At 44.2% G+C, this 16,273-nt stretch overlaps 1 protein-coding gene across 1 annotated transcript in view; it reads right to left on the reverse strand.

The window, feature by feature from the left end:
• Nucleotides 1-16,273, reverse strand: part of PPP5C (protein phosphatase 5 catalytic subunit) — a 407,441-nt gene that overhangs the window by 339,951 nt on the left and 51,217 nt on the right. The window contains exon 2 of the mRNA XM_085625671.1: nt 15,365-15,606. Coding sequence (XP_085481797.1) covers nt 15,365-15,606 — 242 coding nt within the window. The remainder of the gene's footprint in view (nt 1-15,364; nt 15,607-16,273) is intronic.

Raw genomic sequence — 16,273 nt, forward strand, 5'->3', positions numbered from 1 at the left:
CGAAGACTTTGGAGAAGTAGTTTACCCATGTTGGGCCATCGATCGCTACTTCTACTGTTGGCAGGTCACAAATGTATGTCAGGAAGGGGGTCTTCACTACCTTCCAGAACTGCTCACCATTTCTAGTCTGGGAGCTCTCGTATAACTGGTCCCAAAGGGCTTTTTTTAATTCCCGTTTCCTTCTTTTGCAGGCTAATCGGTATGACCTTCTTAGTCTGCGAATCTCCTCTTGGTCTCTTACGGATTTTGTCAGAGCTTTTTTTAAAGATTTGTGGGCTGAGGTACATTCATGGCTGAACCACCCTTTTTTCTCGCCCTTATTCCCTTTTTTGTTACGTGTTAGAAGATCCTTTGCTTTCTCCAAAATTATACTAAAATTATGCAAAAGTTCTTCTTGGCTAGTGTCACTATCTAAACATTTCACAATGGCGGGATATGCCGCATGAACCACCTTATTTGTCATGACTACTGGATCTATCTTTCCCCAACCTATGGCGTAGCCATTTACTTTTGTAAGGTGGATATTATTCTGGGCAAGTGCAGTCATCATCGGGTAAGGTTTGAATTGCCCCTGGTCGATAACCAAATTAAAAACCAGGGCAGCATGATCGCTTAAAGTGTTGACTATTAGTCTGAAACTCTGAGCATTACTTTCCAGTGTAGCTGTGACCAATATGTAGTCAATCGTCGACTCCCACCCCCTGCCCAATCGTCGACTCCCACCCCCTGCCCAGTGCCTTGTGTAGTGAGGAACTCCTAGCTGTGAAATGTGTGGACAGGAGGGATGTGGGATGTGTACATGCTGACTACCATTCATGATGAGAGTACTTCACCTATGGCTGTTTGGGGTCAGGCTGCTGAAGCGCGCAAACCTGTGTGCATTGTAGACTACAATAAGCACATGGGTGGTGTCGATAGAGTAGATCAGAGGTTGGAACCTTACACTACTATTCGTAAGGCTTACATTTGGTATGAGTTGGCCAACCATCTCTTCAATGCAGCAACTTTCAATGCTTTTGTTGTGTACAAGGAGTGTTCTCCTGCGTCGAAGATGACTTTTGTTCAGTTTCAGGAGTCTGTGATAGGCAGCCTTGTTGTTGTGGAACAGGCAAGTGTTCCTAAAGTTGGAGTGGTGGAGGATGTGGCTAGATTGAAAGATCGCCACTTTCCTGATTTAATTCCTCCCACGCCCAAAAAAAACCCAATCCCTGTAAGAGATGTAGAGTCTGCTTGCGAAGAGGTGTGCGGAAGGAGAGTCGTATGCACTGTGCCGATTGCCCTTCTAATCCTGAGCTGTGTGTGCCCACATGTTTCAGAATGTATCACACTCAAAAGAGTTTTTGGGAGCAACCGTGTGTCTAATAGTGTACTGCCTGGTCTGTATGGTTTTATATAGTTGTTCAGTTTCACGTTTGGCAATAGAATGATGTCTTTAGTTACTGCTATTGTAGTTATAGTTTTGTAACTAGTTGCAATTGGTTTGTGTTTCTTTCTTGTTTAAAAAAAAATTAATTATGACGGTGTGCGTGGACTGGCGCTTGGCTGGCGGTGAGTGGACTGGCGCTTGGCTGGCGGTGCGTGGACTGGCGCTTGGCTGGCGGTGTGCGTGGACTGGCACTTGGCTGGCGGTGTGCGTGGACTGGCACTTGGCTGGCGGTGTGCTTGGACTGGCACTTGGCTGGCGGTGTGCTTGGACTGGCACTTGGCTGGCGGTGTGCTTGGACTGGCACTTGGCTGGCGGTGTGCTTGGACTGGCACTTGGCTGGCGGTGTGCTTGGACGGGCTCTTGGCTGGCGGTGTGCTTGGACGGGCTCTTGGCTGGCGGTGTGTGAGTAGTGACTTGCTGCTGGTCACTACACACACTGCTAGCTAAACGTCACTCCACGCAATCCGTGGGCTGGTGTGGTTGGTGTGTCAGGAATGTGGCGTGTGAAAAAGATGGGCCCTTGAATGGCGCTGTCTGCTGGTGTGAGTGTTGTAATGTGCTGGGCCCGCGGCTGGCAGTGTGAATGGTTTTGTATGTGTCACACGTATGAAAGGTGTATGAATGGCCTGTAAAGCGCTTGGTGCCTTGTCGTGGCTTTACAGTTCACGAGCTGTGAGTCAATGGTTCAGTTTCTCGTCCTTTCAATTATTAACAGTGCATTTCATTTTTTGTGAAATCTCTGGTTAATACAACTGTACATACTGAACCATCACTCACCCTCATGCCAAATCCAACCAGTATGTCTGTGTGCTTGAAGAATAGGTGGTTGTGCAGAAATATTTGTCTTTTCTGTCTTTCTTAAGCAGGCTGTACCTTGTCCCTTTTTGTAAATGTTGTAATGTGTTGGTTTCGTGCTTGGTGGTGTGAATGGTTTTGTGTTTATCACGTATGAAAGGTGTGTGAGTGGCCTGTAAAGCGGGTGGGCCTTGACGTGGCTTTACAGCTCACGAGCTGCGAGTCACTGGTTCAGTTTTTTGTCCTTTTAATTATTGACAGTGCATTTCATTTTTGTGAAATCTCTTGATAATAAAATTTTACATACTGAACCACCACTCGCCCTCGTGCCAAATCCAACCAGTATGTGTGTGTGCTTGGGGAATAGATGGCTGTGCAGTAATCTTTGCCTTTTTAGTCTCTCTGCCAAGGTGTACATTACATCTAAGAATAACCTACCAACTGTAGAGATTGTCGTAAACTAAACACCCATGGGAGTACATGGTGATGTCTCTCTTATGGATCCCAACAAGTTATCTTGCCCCACAATGTCCTGCAAACCTCAAAATGTGTTTGTCATATTTTCCTTGCATTATTGTGTCAAAATGTTCACGCTGCAGAAAGAAACAACAAATTTCCTACCCCCGCCTTTCTCCAAGTATCCCAATAGAAATGGTACCTCACTCACATGGGTGGGTCAAGGATCCGCGGCAGGTAAGGGCCCAAAACGTATTGAGGCGACATCAAAATTGCCGATCACAAAATGTTTTGGGCCCTTGCCTGTTGCGGGTACTTGGGGCTCCCACACGAGTGAGGCACCATTTTGATCAGGAGACCCGGGGGAACACTGGGTGGTAGGAAATTTGTGTCAGCCTGGTGATGCCACAATATTCCCACACAAAAATGTGTGGAAAAGGTGATTTTTTTCCAGCTATATTTGAGGTTTGCAGGGGATTCTGGCCAAGATAACATTGGGGGATCCTCGCAAGCCATACCTCCCTGGAATTCCCCGGGTGTCTAGTTTTCAGAAATGTGAGGGTTTGGTAGGTTTCCCTAGCTGGCCGCCGAGCACAGGGCCAAAAACCCAGGCGACCCCTGTGAGAAGTTGGCCTGGTATATGCTGTCCACTAGTTAAAGTGGGCACCTTGCACCAGTCCAAACAACCCTTATTGATGATTAGGTTACAGACAACCTTTATTGAAAGCTATCCTAGTGGTAGCTATGGAGAGCAGCCTTCTGGCTAAGTCTCGAAGGAATGTAAAGCAGCTTGGTTTACCAGATTATAACCTCCTGAACGACCAAATGAAAGGAGAACCACACAAGGAATATATAAAATATATGGATTTATTACTAAAACACGCTCTACTAATCTCTTGATGAGATTAGAGAACAAGGCACACAATATTGAAGCACTAGAACGACAGTAAATAGCACAATACACAGTGGGCCCCAGGGGGAGACCAAACCATTTACTAAGAAAGTGTTATAACAACCACGACTTGACAAGACACAGTGCCTAGAGCATAGAGAATCGCTGGGACCCCAAGGAACCACCCACGGTAGTGACACAGGTGACCCACTGAGGACAGGTGCAGTGTGAGAACACAGGCGCGTGTCCCGTACAACTCTATGGGAAAGTCACAGTTGGAATTTTAAAGATTAAGGACACTTAGGAGAGGACTTCAAGCAAACTCTTTGGAACATAGAAGGTTCTAAGGCTAGCACCCTTGAGAGTACCGAGGCAACCGTGTTACCTATCCCAGAGGAGCCGGGTGCATAGGGGTCAAGTGGTGTTGGAAACGCTCGTTGATTTCAATGGCGTGATGCGAAGAAGTGCTGCTGCCGGGAAGACGAGTGTCCGGTGTGATCCAAGCCTGTAACGGAGTGGAGAAGAACCTGAAAGCAGAGGGGACAGAGTCTGGGTCACTTCACAGTGATCAGGGGCACGCTAGACAAATGCCCACCGATGTCGGGTGTTTCAGGTGAGAAGAGGTGAAGCTTGACTCTGCAACCACGGGGACCAGGAGACGTCGACGACTACTAAAGTCCAGAGGTGAGCTGTCCCACGAAGGATGTCAAGTGCTGAGGGGTCAGTGTCCGGATTGAACACCAACAGGCCTTGGCAACTGCAACCCAAGCGGTCAGAAGAAAGATGCTTCGGCGAGGACCAGCAAGGTCCTGGGCACTCTCCAAGCGCTGGAGAATCAGGGCCCGTCTGGAGCAAACAGGAAAGCCCACTGAAAGTTATAGTTGCCTTCATAGGGACCCACAGGCCAACGGACCAGGAATCGCGAAGGGAACTCGAGCTGAATCACAAAATATCAGCCCACGGAACACTCGTGGAGTGTAGGCCGGAAATCTTCGGTGGAATTACTGGCCGGGGTCAGGACTACAAGTAGCCCAAAGCACAGCCTCAGGGATCACCGAAATGGACACAGTGCACAGGGTTCGGGTTGCACGGTCCCCACGAGGGCTGCGGGTCTCAAGATTGCTGAGAGCCTCGTCGACCTCGGGGACACTTGGGAACCCACCTCCTGTGTTGCAGAAATCTTCGGAGTCTTCAGGAGCTCGGGAGATGCAAACGGGTCAGATGCATGTAAGGTGTCTGCCTTGCAGGGGAGCAACTCCTTTACTCCAAGGGAGATTCTTCAGTCATCCAGCGTAGTGTAGATAGTCAAAGTACTTGGTTTCTGCAGCAGAGTTTCGTCCAGGTAAATCCAATGTCCTGTAGTCAGGGGTTCCTACTTTATACCCAAGGAAGGGGTGGGACAAACTCTGGGGACCCACCTATGGGAGGGTCAGGACAGAGGGGTGGCTACACCCATGTCCTTTGTCCAGTTACACGCCAGAGCAGGAGCAAATGGCTCTGGCAACCGGTTTGAGCTGGACTATGCACAAGGACACCAAATGTGCCCCCAGTGCAGACATCAAAGCACTCAGAGTGCACCCACCCAGCCCCAATACACTAAAGCCTGTCTGGGAGGTGGTCACACCTCCCTGTGACAGGAAACCTATTGTCAAACCTTCCCCTGCCGGAGTTTCGTCCAGCAACAGGAGGGCAGACTTGTGGCTGTGGCTGGCAGCATCCATTTTGTGATGCCAGGTTCTGTTAAGCTGGTACCGGGTGTACCGGTGTTGTCATATTTCTCCCTCTAGGAGGGTGGAATCATACCTCCCACACCAGTTACTGGCGGGGAGATATGATACCAAGGTGTTTGACACCAAACACAACATGTTTCCATGCAGCCATTTTAAAGTTAGCATTTATCGCGAGGTTATAATTCACTTAAGTATATATAGTTGGCTGCATCACAAACAACACCGGAATACAGGTTCCGAAGGCAGCAGAGGGGCTCTGCTCATGAAGGAGCACCCTCTCACATAAAACCAAGCACCCTGCCTTCAGGATTGATAAGGCCTGCCATAGGGGTGATAGGTTTATATGTGCAGTGATATAGGATAGATATAGTGAACCTATATCTAAGTAAGGGGTGCATGTACCACCTTACACAGGCTGCTGTAGCAGACCTGTTGTGTCATTTTGAATGGTCTCCCAGGGGTGGGACAATACATGCTGCAGCCCCTGAGAGTCCTCTGGGGTACCCATGCCCTGGTTGCATAGTATACCATATACTAGGGACTGATAAGGGTACCCCAGAATCCAATCTGGAGTGTACATAAAGTACATGAACAACCAATTTAGGGTAAAAGCAGATAGACTGGGGTCCTGATTAGCAGGATCCCAGTCAGACGAAAGCCAGCAAAACTCCAGGAAAAAAGTGGGGGTAAACATGCAGTCAGATTCCACCTTCCTACGACCCCCCTTGCAAAACAAGGTTGTTTTGTGATAGGCAATTTTGATGTCGCCTCAATACGTTTTAGGTCCTTGCCTGTCGCGGGTACTAGGGGCTCCCACAAGAGTGAGGCACCATTTTTAGCAGGAGACCCGGGGAACATTGTTTGGTAGGAAATGTGGGTCAGCCCAGTGATGCCACAACTTTCCCACACAAAAATGTGTGGAAAAGTGATTTTTTTCAGCTAAATTAGAGGTTTGCAGGGGATTCTGGGTAAGAAAACGTTGGGGGATCCACGCAAGCTATACCTCCGTAGAATTCCCCAGGTGTCTAGTTTGAAAAAATGTATAGGTTCGGTAGGTTTCCCTAGGTGCGGGCAGAGATAGGGTTAAAAAACTACAGCTAGACACTTTGCAAAAAAAGGGTCATTTTTCACTGTGAAAATGTGGTGTGTCCACCTTGCGTTTTGGGCCGTTTCCTGTTGCGGGCACTAGGCCTACCCACACTAGTGAGGTACCATTTTTCCTCTGAAGACTTTGGGGAATGCGGGGTGGGTGGAATTTTGTGGATCCACGCAGATTCCAGAACTTTGTACCAAAGAAATGCGAGGAAAATGTATTTTTTTGGACAATTGTTACGGTTTGCAAGGGATTCTTGGTAACAGAACCTGGTGAGAGCCAGTCAAGTTACTCCATCCTTGATTCCCCTGGGTGTCTAGTTTAAAAAAATTTATAGGTTTGCTTGGTTTCCCTAGGTGCCGGCAGAGCTAGGGATAAAAAATTCAAGCTAGGCACTTTGCAAAAAGGGGGTAATTTTTCATTGTGAAAATGTGGTGTGTCCACGTTCCGTTTTGAGCCGTTTCCTGTCGTGGACACTAGGCCTACCCACACAAGTACCATTTTTTATCTGCAGACTTAGGGTAACACAGAATTGTAGATCAACTGTTATTACCTATTGACTTTCGATGCATTTCTGCCTTCCAAATGAAAGACAATGTGTAAAAAATAAGTAATTTTGAAAAATGTCCTATCATTCTCATGCTAGTATCGATATTCCTAATTTCGGAAATGTGCAAATATCTACTGTTTCTAAACTCTATATTTTGTTCCCATTTCAGAAATACATAGGTGTCTTTCATACCGATTTTTCCATGTACACATTTTCCCAGAATAATTGTTATATACCCGGTACATATTAAAAAAAACATTGCAAGTTGCTGCTCAGTTATTGGCTCTGGGTTCGTCAGGTTCTTGGTGAACCTACAAGTCCTATATATCCCCACAACCAGAAAGGTCCAGCAGATGTAACGGTATATTGCTTTCAAACAGCAGTCATAATTAGAAAACGTTACAGGTGAAAACATTGACACAAACGGCTGTTTTTTTCAACTAATTTTCAATTTTTCCTAGATTTAACTGTTAGTTTCTATAAAGAAACCTTAAAGCAGCCACAAATGACCCCTTGCTGAATTCAGTCTACTTTTCTAAAATATATAGCTTTCCAGGATCCATTATTGCTTTCATACCCATTTCTACCATTAACTGGAAGGAGGTTGAAAGCACATAAAAATAGCAAAAATAGGTTATGTCCCAGAAAAATGCCAAAACTGTAAAGAATTTTGATTTTCTGGCAAAAGTCTCCTTGTTCCTGAAAGCTGGGAAGATGGTGATTTCAGCATCACAACCCTTTTGATACCATTTGCAGGGGAAAAAAAACAGACGCTTTCACCTGTAGCCCTTTTTTCCCATTTTTCTAAATAAATAGCCAAAAGAAGGCTTAGCACGGGGGGGCCTAGCAGCGAAGGGGTTAAGGGTTAGAAAGGGGATAAATTCATATTTACTTACATTAATGTAATGGAATTCAATTGAGTTAGGAGTAGAGTTAGTTGTAGGGGTAAGGTAATGGTAGACACTTGATTTAATGTATAGCAATTAAGAATGAGTATTACAAATAATATTAAGGTAATGTAAAGAGCAAATAATTAGATGACTATAAAATTACTGAGGAATGTGAAGTCTTGTAAAATAATTGAGAATTTATGCTCACTATATAGGTTAAATTGGTGATAGTCATTTAAATTGTTCTTAATCAATGAAGGGTTTGAGCTAGAATTAGGATAATAAGTAATTTTGTAAGCAAGCATTACCCTTGTATATTTACAAAAATATAGAGGATATGGTGAGAATTCAATTGGTTTGCATTAAACAGAAGGGACACAGTGAATTGTGGAGTGAACTAGTGCCTGAGTAGTAAAAGGTATAAATATGTCAGACACTCTTGGAAGCTTATCTCAGAAGACATAAACACATGTTGTGATCATTAAAGTAACATGGTCAGTCCTCTATTGGGTTTTGATGCTCTGAATGCATGCATGCAGGAAATCTCAACATCTGATTGCATTACTTACAATGTTCAGTATTTCTGTATTAAAAATAAACTAAAACAAAAATATATATATATTTAATATTTACATTAAACTTAGACTTAAAAGATAGTGTTAACATTATAAGTAATTACCAGATAATGAATTGCATTGAGTTTAACTACAATGGGTCAAGGGTTCCAGTTTTAGGATTGGGGGCAAAACATATCACTAATGTATTTAAATAAAGGATATTAAATCTTAGTGGGGTTATAATATGTATAATTATATTAAATTTAAATAAATTAAAGACAGTTACAATTAGAAATTATTAGTTAAAAATTAATAAATAAAGCAATTAGTAGTTGTAAGGTCGGGGAAGATGTGTCGGGGTACAAATAAAATAAACCGTCCCTTGGAGATCTATGTTTTTGTACCCCTTCAGGTATTAAGCTTTAAGGCAATAACACAATAACTGTCAATGTCACACTCCTCATAACCAAGCAACAATGCTATATCCAACCATCCATCATCAAATGTCATTAGGAACTACACAGTGTCCCTATTGAAATACAAAAAGGCCTAGTCTCTTTTAGTTTAAATGCAGTCAATTAATATCCAATACCCACAATAGAGTATTCTTGACCAAAGAATTGAGGTTAAGTGATGGGAAACTAAGTTAATGAATTCAGATAAGCATCACTGAGGAACAATCCAATCCGCATGGTTTTATCTTGCGTGACTTCTCTCAAAAGGGATACAGGTCTCGTTTTGATATGTATTTACAAGATATAACTCACATTCTTCTGGCAGAGGCACTAGCAATAAGCCGCACATTATCTTCATAATCACAGGTAGTGAGAGATTACATGAAGTCATTCAAGATTACACAAAACCAGGGACCTACTTGCACCGCCAGCCCTCATAAGACAAACAAACTATTGTCTTCTTCAAAACTATCAGGGATATTGTTCAGCACTCTATGTAAGGTATATCCATAACGTCCAAATTTAAAGCGAGACCAGCATAAGAACATAAGCAAAATCAGAAGTCCTTTTGTAATCACACGAGGATCCAGCGTGAAGAATAAAAGTTGTCATTATTTCATTAACTCCTTCACTCATTAAAACACGATCCAATTTATTTGCAGTATTCATTTACAACATAGGCCTGCAGCAGCTTAGAACAAAATAAAAACACTGAAAAAGCCTTTCCAATTTAAACCCCTGCAAATTCCAATGATTTGGTTTAGCTAAGTGATAGTAATTTTAAGCTGCTGAACTCTACTTATGCACACAAAGCTAACTCTCACCACTAGGGTAAACAATCTGCTTCTATTTACACTGCCTAACTTAACAATAGCCTGCATTCTGCTCGCACAGGGATGAATGTAAAAAAAAAAAAAAACACAAAGAACCACTCTGAACATCATAGGCTGACTAGAGACACACAGGATCCAGTAGGGCCCAGGCCAGTGCCTGAACTGCAGGTCCATAGACATATCATCGGGAGGTCTGCTGCCTCAAGGAACGCAGTAGATTTTGGAAAATAGTAGTAATCATACACACCGAGCAGCAATGATAAGGAGAATTTAGTGAAAGCCCCAGCTGCATGGCTGTAAAAATAAAATAAAAAAACAATTCAAATCCTATCTGTGTTTGTTATCTTTCTGATCCCAGCTAAGATGTGTGACATGCATATTACAGATCAAATATGTATAGCACCTGTGCCAGCAGATGAAAGTAAAATCAAAGGACTGAGCCACTCATCTGAATGCAATCCTTCTACAAACATAACCTGGAAAATACAATTTCTGCCCTTCAAAATTGTGTAGAAAATCTTATTTGCTAATTCAAAAATACCAGCTTAATTTGTAACCTGGATTAGGCGATGGACATAGGATATTGTTAGCCTGCAACAAATAAGGAAATATATGTAGGGAAAGGGAAATTTCCTAGCTAACGTAATGGAAAGTTTCAATTCTATTAAGGACTCAAAGGCGAGAATTATGCTTTTCTTCCTTCACTTTAATTTCAAAACAGCCATTTAAAACAGTAAAACCAAACCACATTCCCAGAAACCACATGGAAATTGGGAAAAATTAAGAAAGGACAACACAGTTCACCAAGTCCCATGGTCAAATCAGGAGTCAGGATCCACCACATAGTCCCTTGCCTCTGTCCTGATAACCCTCTTTCATGTCATTAGTCTTTTCCTATTTATCTGGCTTTCCAGTGTCCCCTCGAGGAACGAGAGTGAAATCAGCACTAGAAATCAAGTCTACAGAATTCATTTAATAGTCAATGATGTTGAAAAATTTCTGAACGGAGAAAAACTTTACATCATCTAACAATCCGAAATTAGGAGCACATGCGGAAAAATTCAAACAGAAGCACACTACTTATTAATTAGGGGGAAGGGAATTCCAGACGTGGGTGGGATAATCCTCGCTTCCAAGTCCTTAATAGAATTGAAACTTTCCGTTACATTGGCTAGTAAATTTTTCATTCTATGTCAGGACTGGAGGCTACGGATTATGCTAGTTTAAAACTTACTTAGCGCCAAATTAGCCATATCAAAGATGAGCTTAAAGTAGAACCTCTTGAAGGTAGAATTTGAAGACCAATCATCTGCATTCATAATGTCTTCTATTCTTGCGCCTAGACTCAAGGCCTTGGAAGCCATTGCCCCTCTGGCGGAATGGGCCTCAAAAATCTGAAGATCAATGCCCGATTCCTGCATGACCTACGGCACCCAATGTGCAATAGTGGGAGACGAAATTGCCTTATGAGTTTTTCGAAGGGCCATCAGGAGTGGTCTCTCTCCAGAGGCATAAAATCCGCTGACATCGCCCCATATACTTTTAAACACTGCTCCACGCATAGCTTAGATGACTCAGGAAATGCTGAGTACTCAATAACCCTGATGTGACATTTAGTCCGCCGACTAATAGCAAACGATACCCCCATAGGAGAAAAGGCTCCTCCTGTGAGATCTAGGTCTCTAACATCCAAAATACTTCTACACTATACCAAACAGAGAAGCATGGCTAGCTTCGCCAAAAGCTCCTTACATGACAAAAAAAACTTATTCCGTTCCCAGGATAAGAAAAGGTTGAGTACCTTATTAACATCCCACAGCTCCGAATAGCGCAGTCCTGGTGGAGGAGATAATCTGATACCTTGCAGCAGTAGGAATACAAAAGGATGCCCCCCCACCGGGGTCTCCTTCAATAAGAGTTGTCTTTCCGTTGTTGCAGAATAGGAGGTTATTTATGGAACGATAGGCCAAACCTTGTTGGGCCAGACCCGTCAGAAAGATCAAGATCTGCACTACGCCAGTGCCCAAGGGATCACAACCCGTCGCACACACCTATGACACCATCACGTTCAAGCTGATGAGTATCTCTTGACCATGCTGTCAGACAAGGCCATGGCCAAGAGGTCCCCAGCGTATGCTGAAAGGCCTGGGATCGACCATCTACTCCTGTAGTACTCCACGTCATCAGGCATTGGGGCCAGTCCAGCATCATCTGATGCGGTCCCTGATCTCAGTTGAGAAGAAGGTCTGGAAACTGGGAGAGACGGATTGGAAAATCCCAAGGAAGTTCCAAAATAACTGGAAATCAAACTTGCGATTTCTAAATCAGGGTGATGATAACCACTGCCACATGTTGCCGCCTGATCAGAGCCGAAGCTCTTGTGACCATTGCAAAGGGTGGGATTGCATATGCTCGATCCTGCCCCCAATCCTTCAGGAACGCATCTATAGCAGCTGCCACAGTGTCCAGCCTCCAACTAAAGAACAGGGGTAACTGATCCAGTCTGGATGCAAAAAGATCCACTGAAAATGGGCCCTATAGGGCCCGGAGCATAGCAAAAACCTCCTGGTGTAACCGCCAAAGACTGGAATCTCGAAAATGGCGAGAGTTCCAGTCCCTCACCTGGTTCTACCGCCCAGGGAGGTATTCCGCCATTGCCGATATTTGGGGGTCGAGGCAGAACTGCCAAAAATTTGTCGCCAGATCTGAAAGCTTTTGACCGGGTTCCGCCAGGCGCTTTATGTACCTGACAACAAAAATATTGTTTATCTTTAGAAGGACACGTCTGAAATTCTTGTCCTGGTCCAGCACCAGACAGCAAAGGACCCCACCAGAAGCTCTAGGGGCAGTTGATGTGCAACGCTTGCTCCTGCGAAGACCAAGACCCTCCTAAGGAAAAAACACTACACCAAGCGCCCCAACCTGACCTGCTGGCGTCAGATTCTATAACCAGGTCGGGAGACGAACCAAATGTAGCTCATCAGTTCCACACCTCCACGTGGGAGAGTCACCATCAATTTTCTTCCCGCGCTTCGTCGGCCAGGACTACAGAATAAGCATAAGGGAGGCTTCTCTGCAGGTGCACTGTCTTCAATCGCTGCAATGCCTGATAATGCAATGGGCCCAGGAAGATGGCCTGAACAGAGGCCAACTAAAGTCCTATTAGCTGGGTGATCGGTCGGAGGGGCACCCTCTGTTTGGCTAATGTCCTGCACAGTTCATGTTGGATCTTCCGAGAAGGAAGGCTGAGAGTGGCCTCTGTAGAGTCTATAAAGAACCCCAGGTAGGTTGCCTTCGAGAAGGTACCAGAAGAGACTTTTTTGACGCTGATGACAAAGCAGAGACTCTCCAACAGGTCGATCGCTCGTTGTAGTTGTTGCGTCAACTGCTGGGGAACTGTGCCAAAAGAAGCATACTGTCGAGATGCACAATAAGGCAAAATCCCCCCCCGCTCAAAGGTACTCCACGACCGGTTTGAGCACCTTCGTGATGCACCAAGAAGCGGAAGACAGACCGAAAGGCAGAGTCATGAAAGGGTAGACCGGTTGACACCAGAGAAACTGCAGGAACCTCCTATGTGGAGGAAAGAGTGGGATAGCAAGATATGCACCGTTTAAATCCAAACTGACCATCCAATCCGCTTGTCGCAGAACATCCCTCAGGAGATGAACCCCCTCCATAAACCAGTCATTAGTTGAACTCGCGTAGGTTCAAAACTGGACGTTGACTCCAGTCTGCTTTGTCCACTAAGGACATATTGTTTACAAAAACCTGCAGGTTAAGAGATGTAAGACAAAATACTAGGACCAGCGAATCACACCAGGCAGATTTGCAGTCAGTAGGGGTCCAAGCCTCGGGAACACGACCCTCCCTGGACACTACAAAACTAAAGGTAGAATATGTCAACCAGGAGCGTGTCCCTAAAGGCAAGCAGCAATCCCAGGCAAAATGCAGACACCCCCCCCCCCCCCCCACCCCACCTTGGGGCATCCAACAACAGGCAACCCAATAACAGGCAAACAATGTGTGATTTGCACAGGGGGTCCAGATATAAAATGTGTGATTCATAGCCTGTACAGATCTCATATATACACTAGGGCGTTACTCTCCAGGGACAGGCAGAGGCACTGGCAAGTGGCGCACGATTTTGGATTCAGATAGGAATTCCAAAATCCCATGTCCCAAAACCATAGAGAATTTGCGCCATAACAGCGCCACCAAACAGGCAGTGGGCAATAATGCACTCCACCAAATTAAACCAGGAGATAAAATAAAATGCCAAAGTCGCGCAGGAGCGTAAAAGCGGTCCAGCGACTCATTAAATGCCTACCCAAGCAGGCATACCAACAATAATCATGCATCATAAAGAGAGAAGGAAAACCACACTTATCTTTGACTGCGAGCAGCGAAGAAAGAGGGTTAGAAGCACAGAGGCAAGGCACTATGTGGTGGATCCTGAATCCTGATTGGACCATGGGACTTGATGAACTGTGTAGTTTCTGGGAAATGTGGTTTGGATTTATTGTTTTAAAATGGCTGCTGTGAAATTAAAGTGAAGGAAGAAAAGCCTAATCCGAAGCCTCCACTCCCGACATAGAATTAATGATAGAGTGTACTGCAAGTAAAAGTAGGACTGCTGCTATTAAATCATCATTATTGTCAATAGCTGCTGATCTTTGGTATCCATTAACAAAGCTATGGCACGCTTACTTAAGTGGTGCACAGAACATTGATCATTCCCCACTGGAAATGGATTCAGGGGTGTGCACAGTGATAGAATTGCTACTACTTGTTTGCCACCATTACAAGTGTCAGGGAGTCTGAACATGTAGAACATACAAGAGGGCATGCGATGCACTAGTGAGGATCAAGGTATACTCATTTAAAATCATTAAGGGAGTAATAACTTACCAAAGACAGGGACAAAGTATTGTGTTTGATGACAATGTCTTAATTCAGTTCTTTCTTCATAGAAAACACTCCAACATTTGGAGTTTTAAAAAGATTGGATGAATCTACCTAAAACTTTACGAAAGCGCTAAATTCACAAGAGTTTGTGTATGATCCTGTGGAGAGCGTGTGAATACATTATTACCTACCCTGACACAATGGTAAAAATATCTAATGGGTATACCTACCAAAAGAGTACATGGTTAAAATCAGATTACGGGAGATTGTGACCTAGGATAAGTACTAGTAGATAGCCAGCAACAGCAGTGCTTAGAAGGTTGAGGCCAATAAGCACAATGGAAGGCAGATAATGCTAACAGCCCTATGTTTTCTGCTCATTACTAATAGTGCAGGTGTAGGCGTGACGAAAATTTACTTGCAAAGGCTTACTTCCTTGAGGTGAGCATATTTTTATGTTGTGGAATCTTGATAATGTTGGGAGGGCATAACGTAAGAAGTAAAGAATGTTAATAGAGTGTGCAGGCCTGAAAAAGTATGTAGTAGTTAGACACACTCCAAGTTAACAAACGCAATATGAAAATGCCACCAACTGTAATGAATGTCACAGTACTCCTGTTCCTGTGACATTAGTTCATAAAGCTAGCATCAAGCAGGATCCTCTTCTAAGCAGCAGGCTGGACAATAGGGAATAAGTGGGTCCCCAGATAATCAGCAACCTCAAGACAGCAGGGAGTAAGTCAGTACAAGTGGATGGGTGAGAGAGCTTGTTTACTTACCGTCTCATAATCCCGGAGGGCTGCCTTGAACTTGCCAAGTGCCATGTTACTGGTTGCCCTTCTGTAGTATCCTTTAATGTACTTCTTGTCCAGCTCAATGGCCTTTGTGGCGTCAGAGAGGGCATACCCATAGCATTCTGTCCGCAAGTATGCGAGGCTGCGATTTCCGTAGTATACTGCATTGTCAGGATTCAGTTCAATAGCGTCGGTATAATACTTCACAGCATTGTCATAATCCTTAACTAAAAAAGAGAAAGTAAAAATACATCAGAATGGTAACCATGAAATATAACCTACATGAGTTAAGCAAGGAGGTGCATAGACAGGTATAAACTAATAAAATGCAGACAAGGAACAGACAAACATAGGAGAGACAGGTACACAATAATGGCATGATGCCCTCCTGGAAGGTAATAGTTGCCTGCATGAAAACCAAGCTCATTCAAGCAATTGTTAAGGCCTTTGAGGCATGCTCTTGAACTGGCATTTGTATCACAACATGTTTGGCGAAATCAAGATCATAAGCAAGACTTTAAAAAACCCTGGGCTATTGGGCATCATCTGGCACACCAACATGAGAACAAGAATCATTCAATGGCATGAGGGGTTATCCAAATCCAAGATCCAAACACATCAAAAGGTCATCAAACTCAGTACTAGCCACATTCAGAACTGTCAAAGGATGTACTAGGCACAACTATAGGAGAGCCAGAAACCTACAAGAGCAAAAACGAACTAGGCACAGCTACTTGGATTAAAACAAGCATTGGCATTGTCAATAGGTCTCGCTTTTGGGGCCGTATAAGTGTTTAGCCATGCAGCGCATTATCCTGGGTGTTGTGGCGCCAGGGATTGAAGAGATATATAATTATTAAACAGTGGGTCATGCAATCAGATTCGGGAATACAT

Source organism: Triturus cristatus, chromosome 9, assembly GCF_964204655.1.
Source record: "Triturus cristatus chromosome 9, aTriCri1.1, whole genome shotgun sequence".
NCBI classification, from domain to species: domain Eukaryota; kingdom Metazoa; phylum Chordata; class Amphibia; order Caudata; family Salamandridae; genus Triturus; species Triturus cristatus.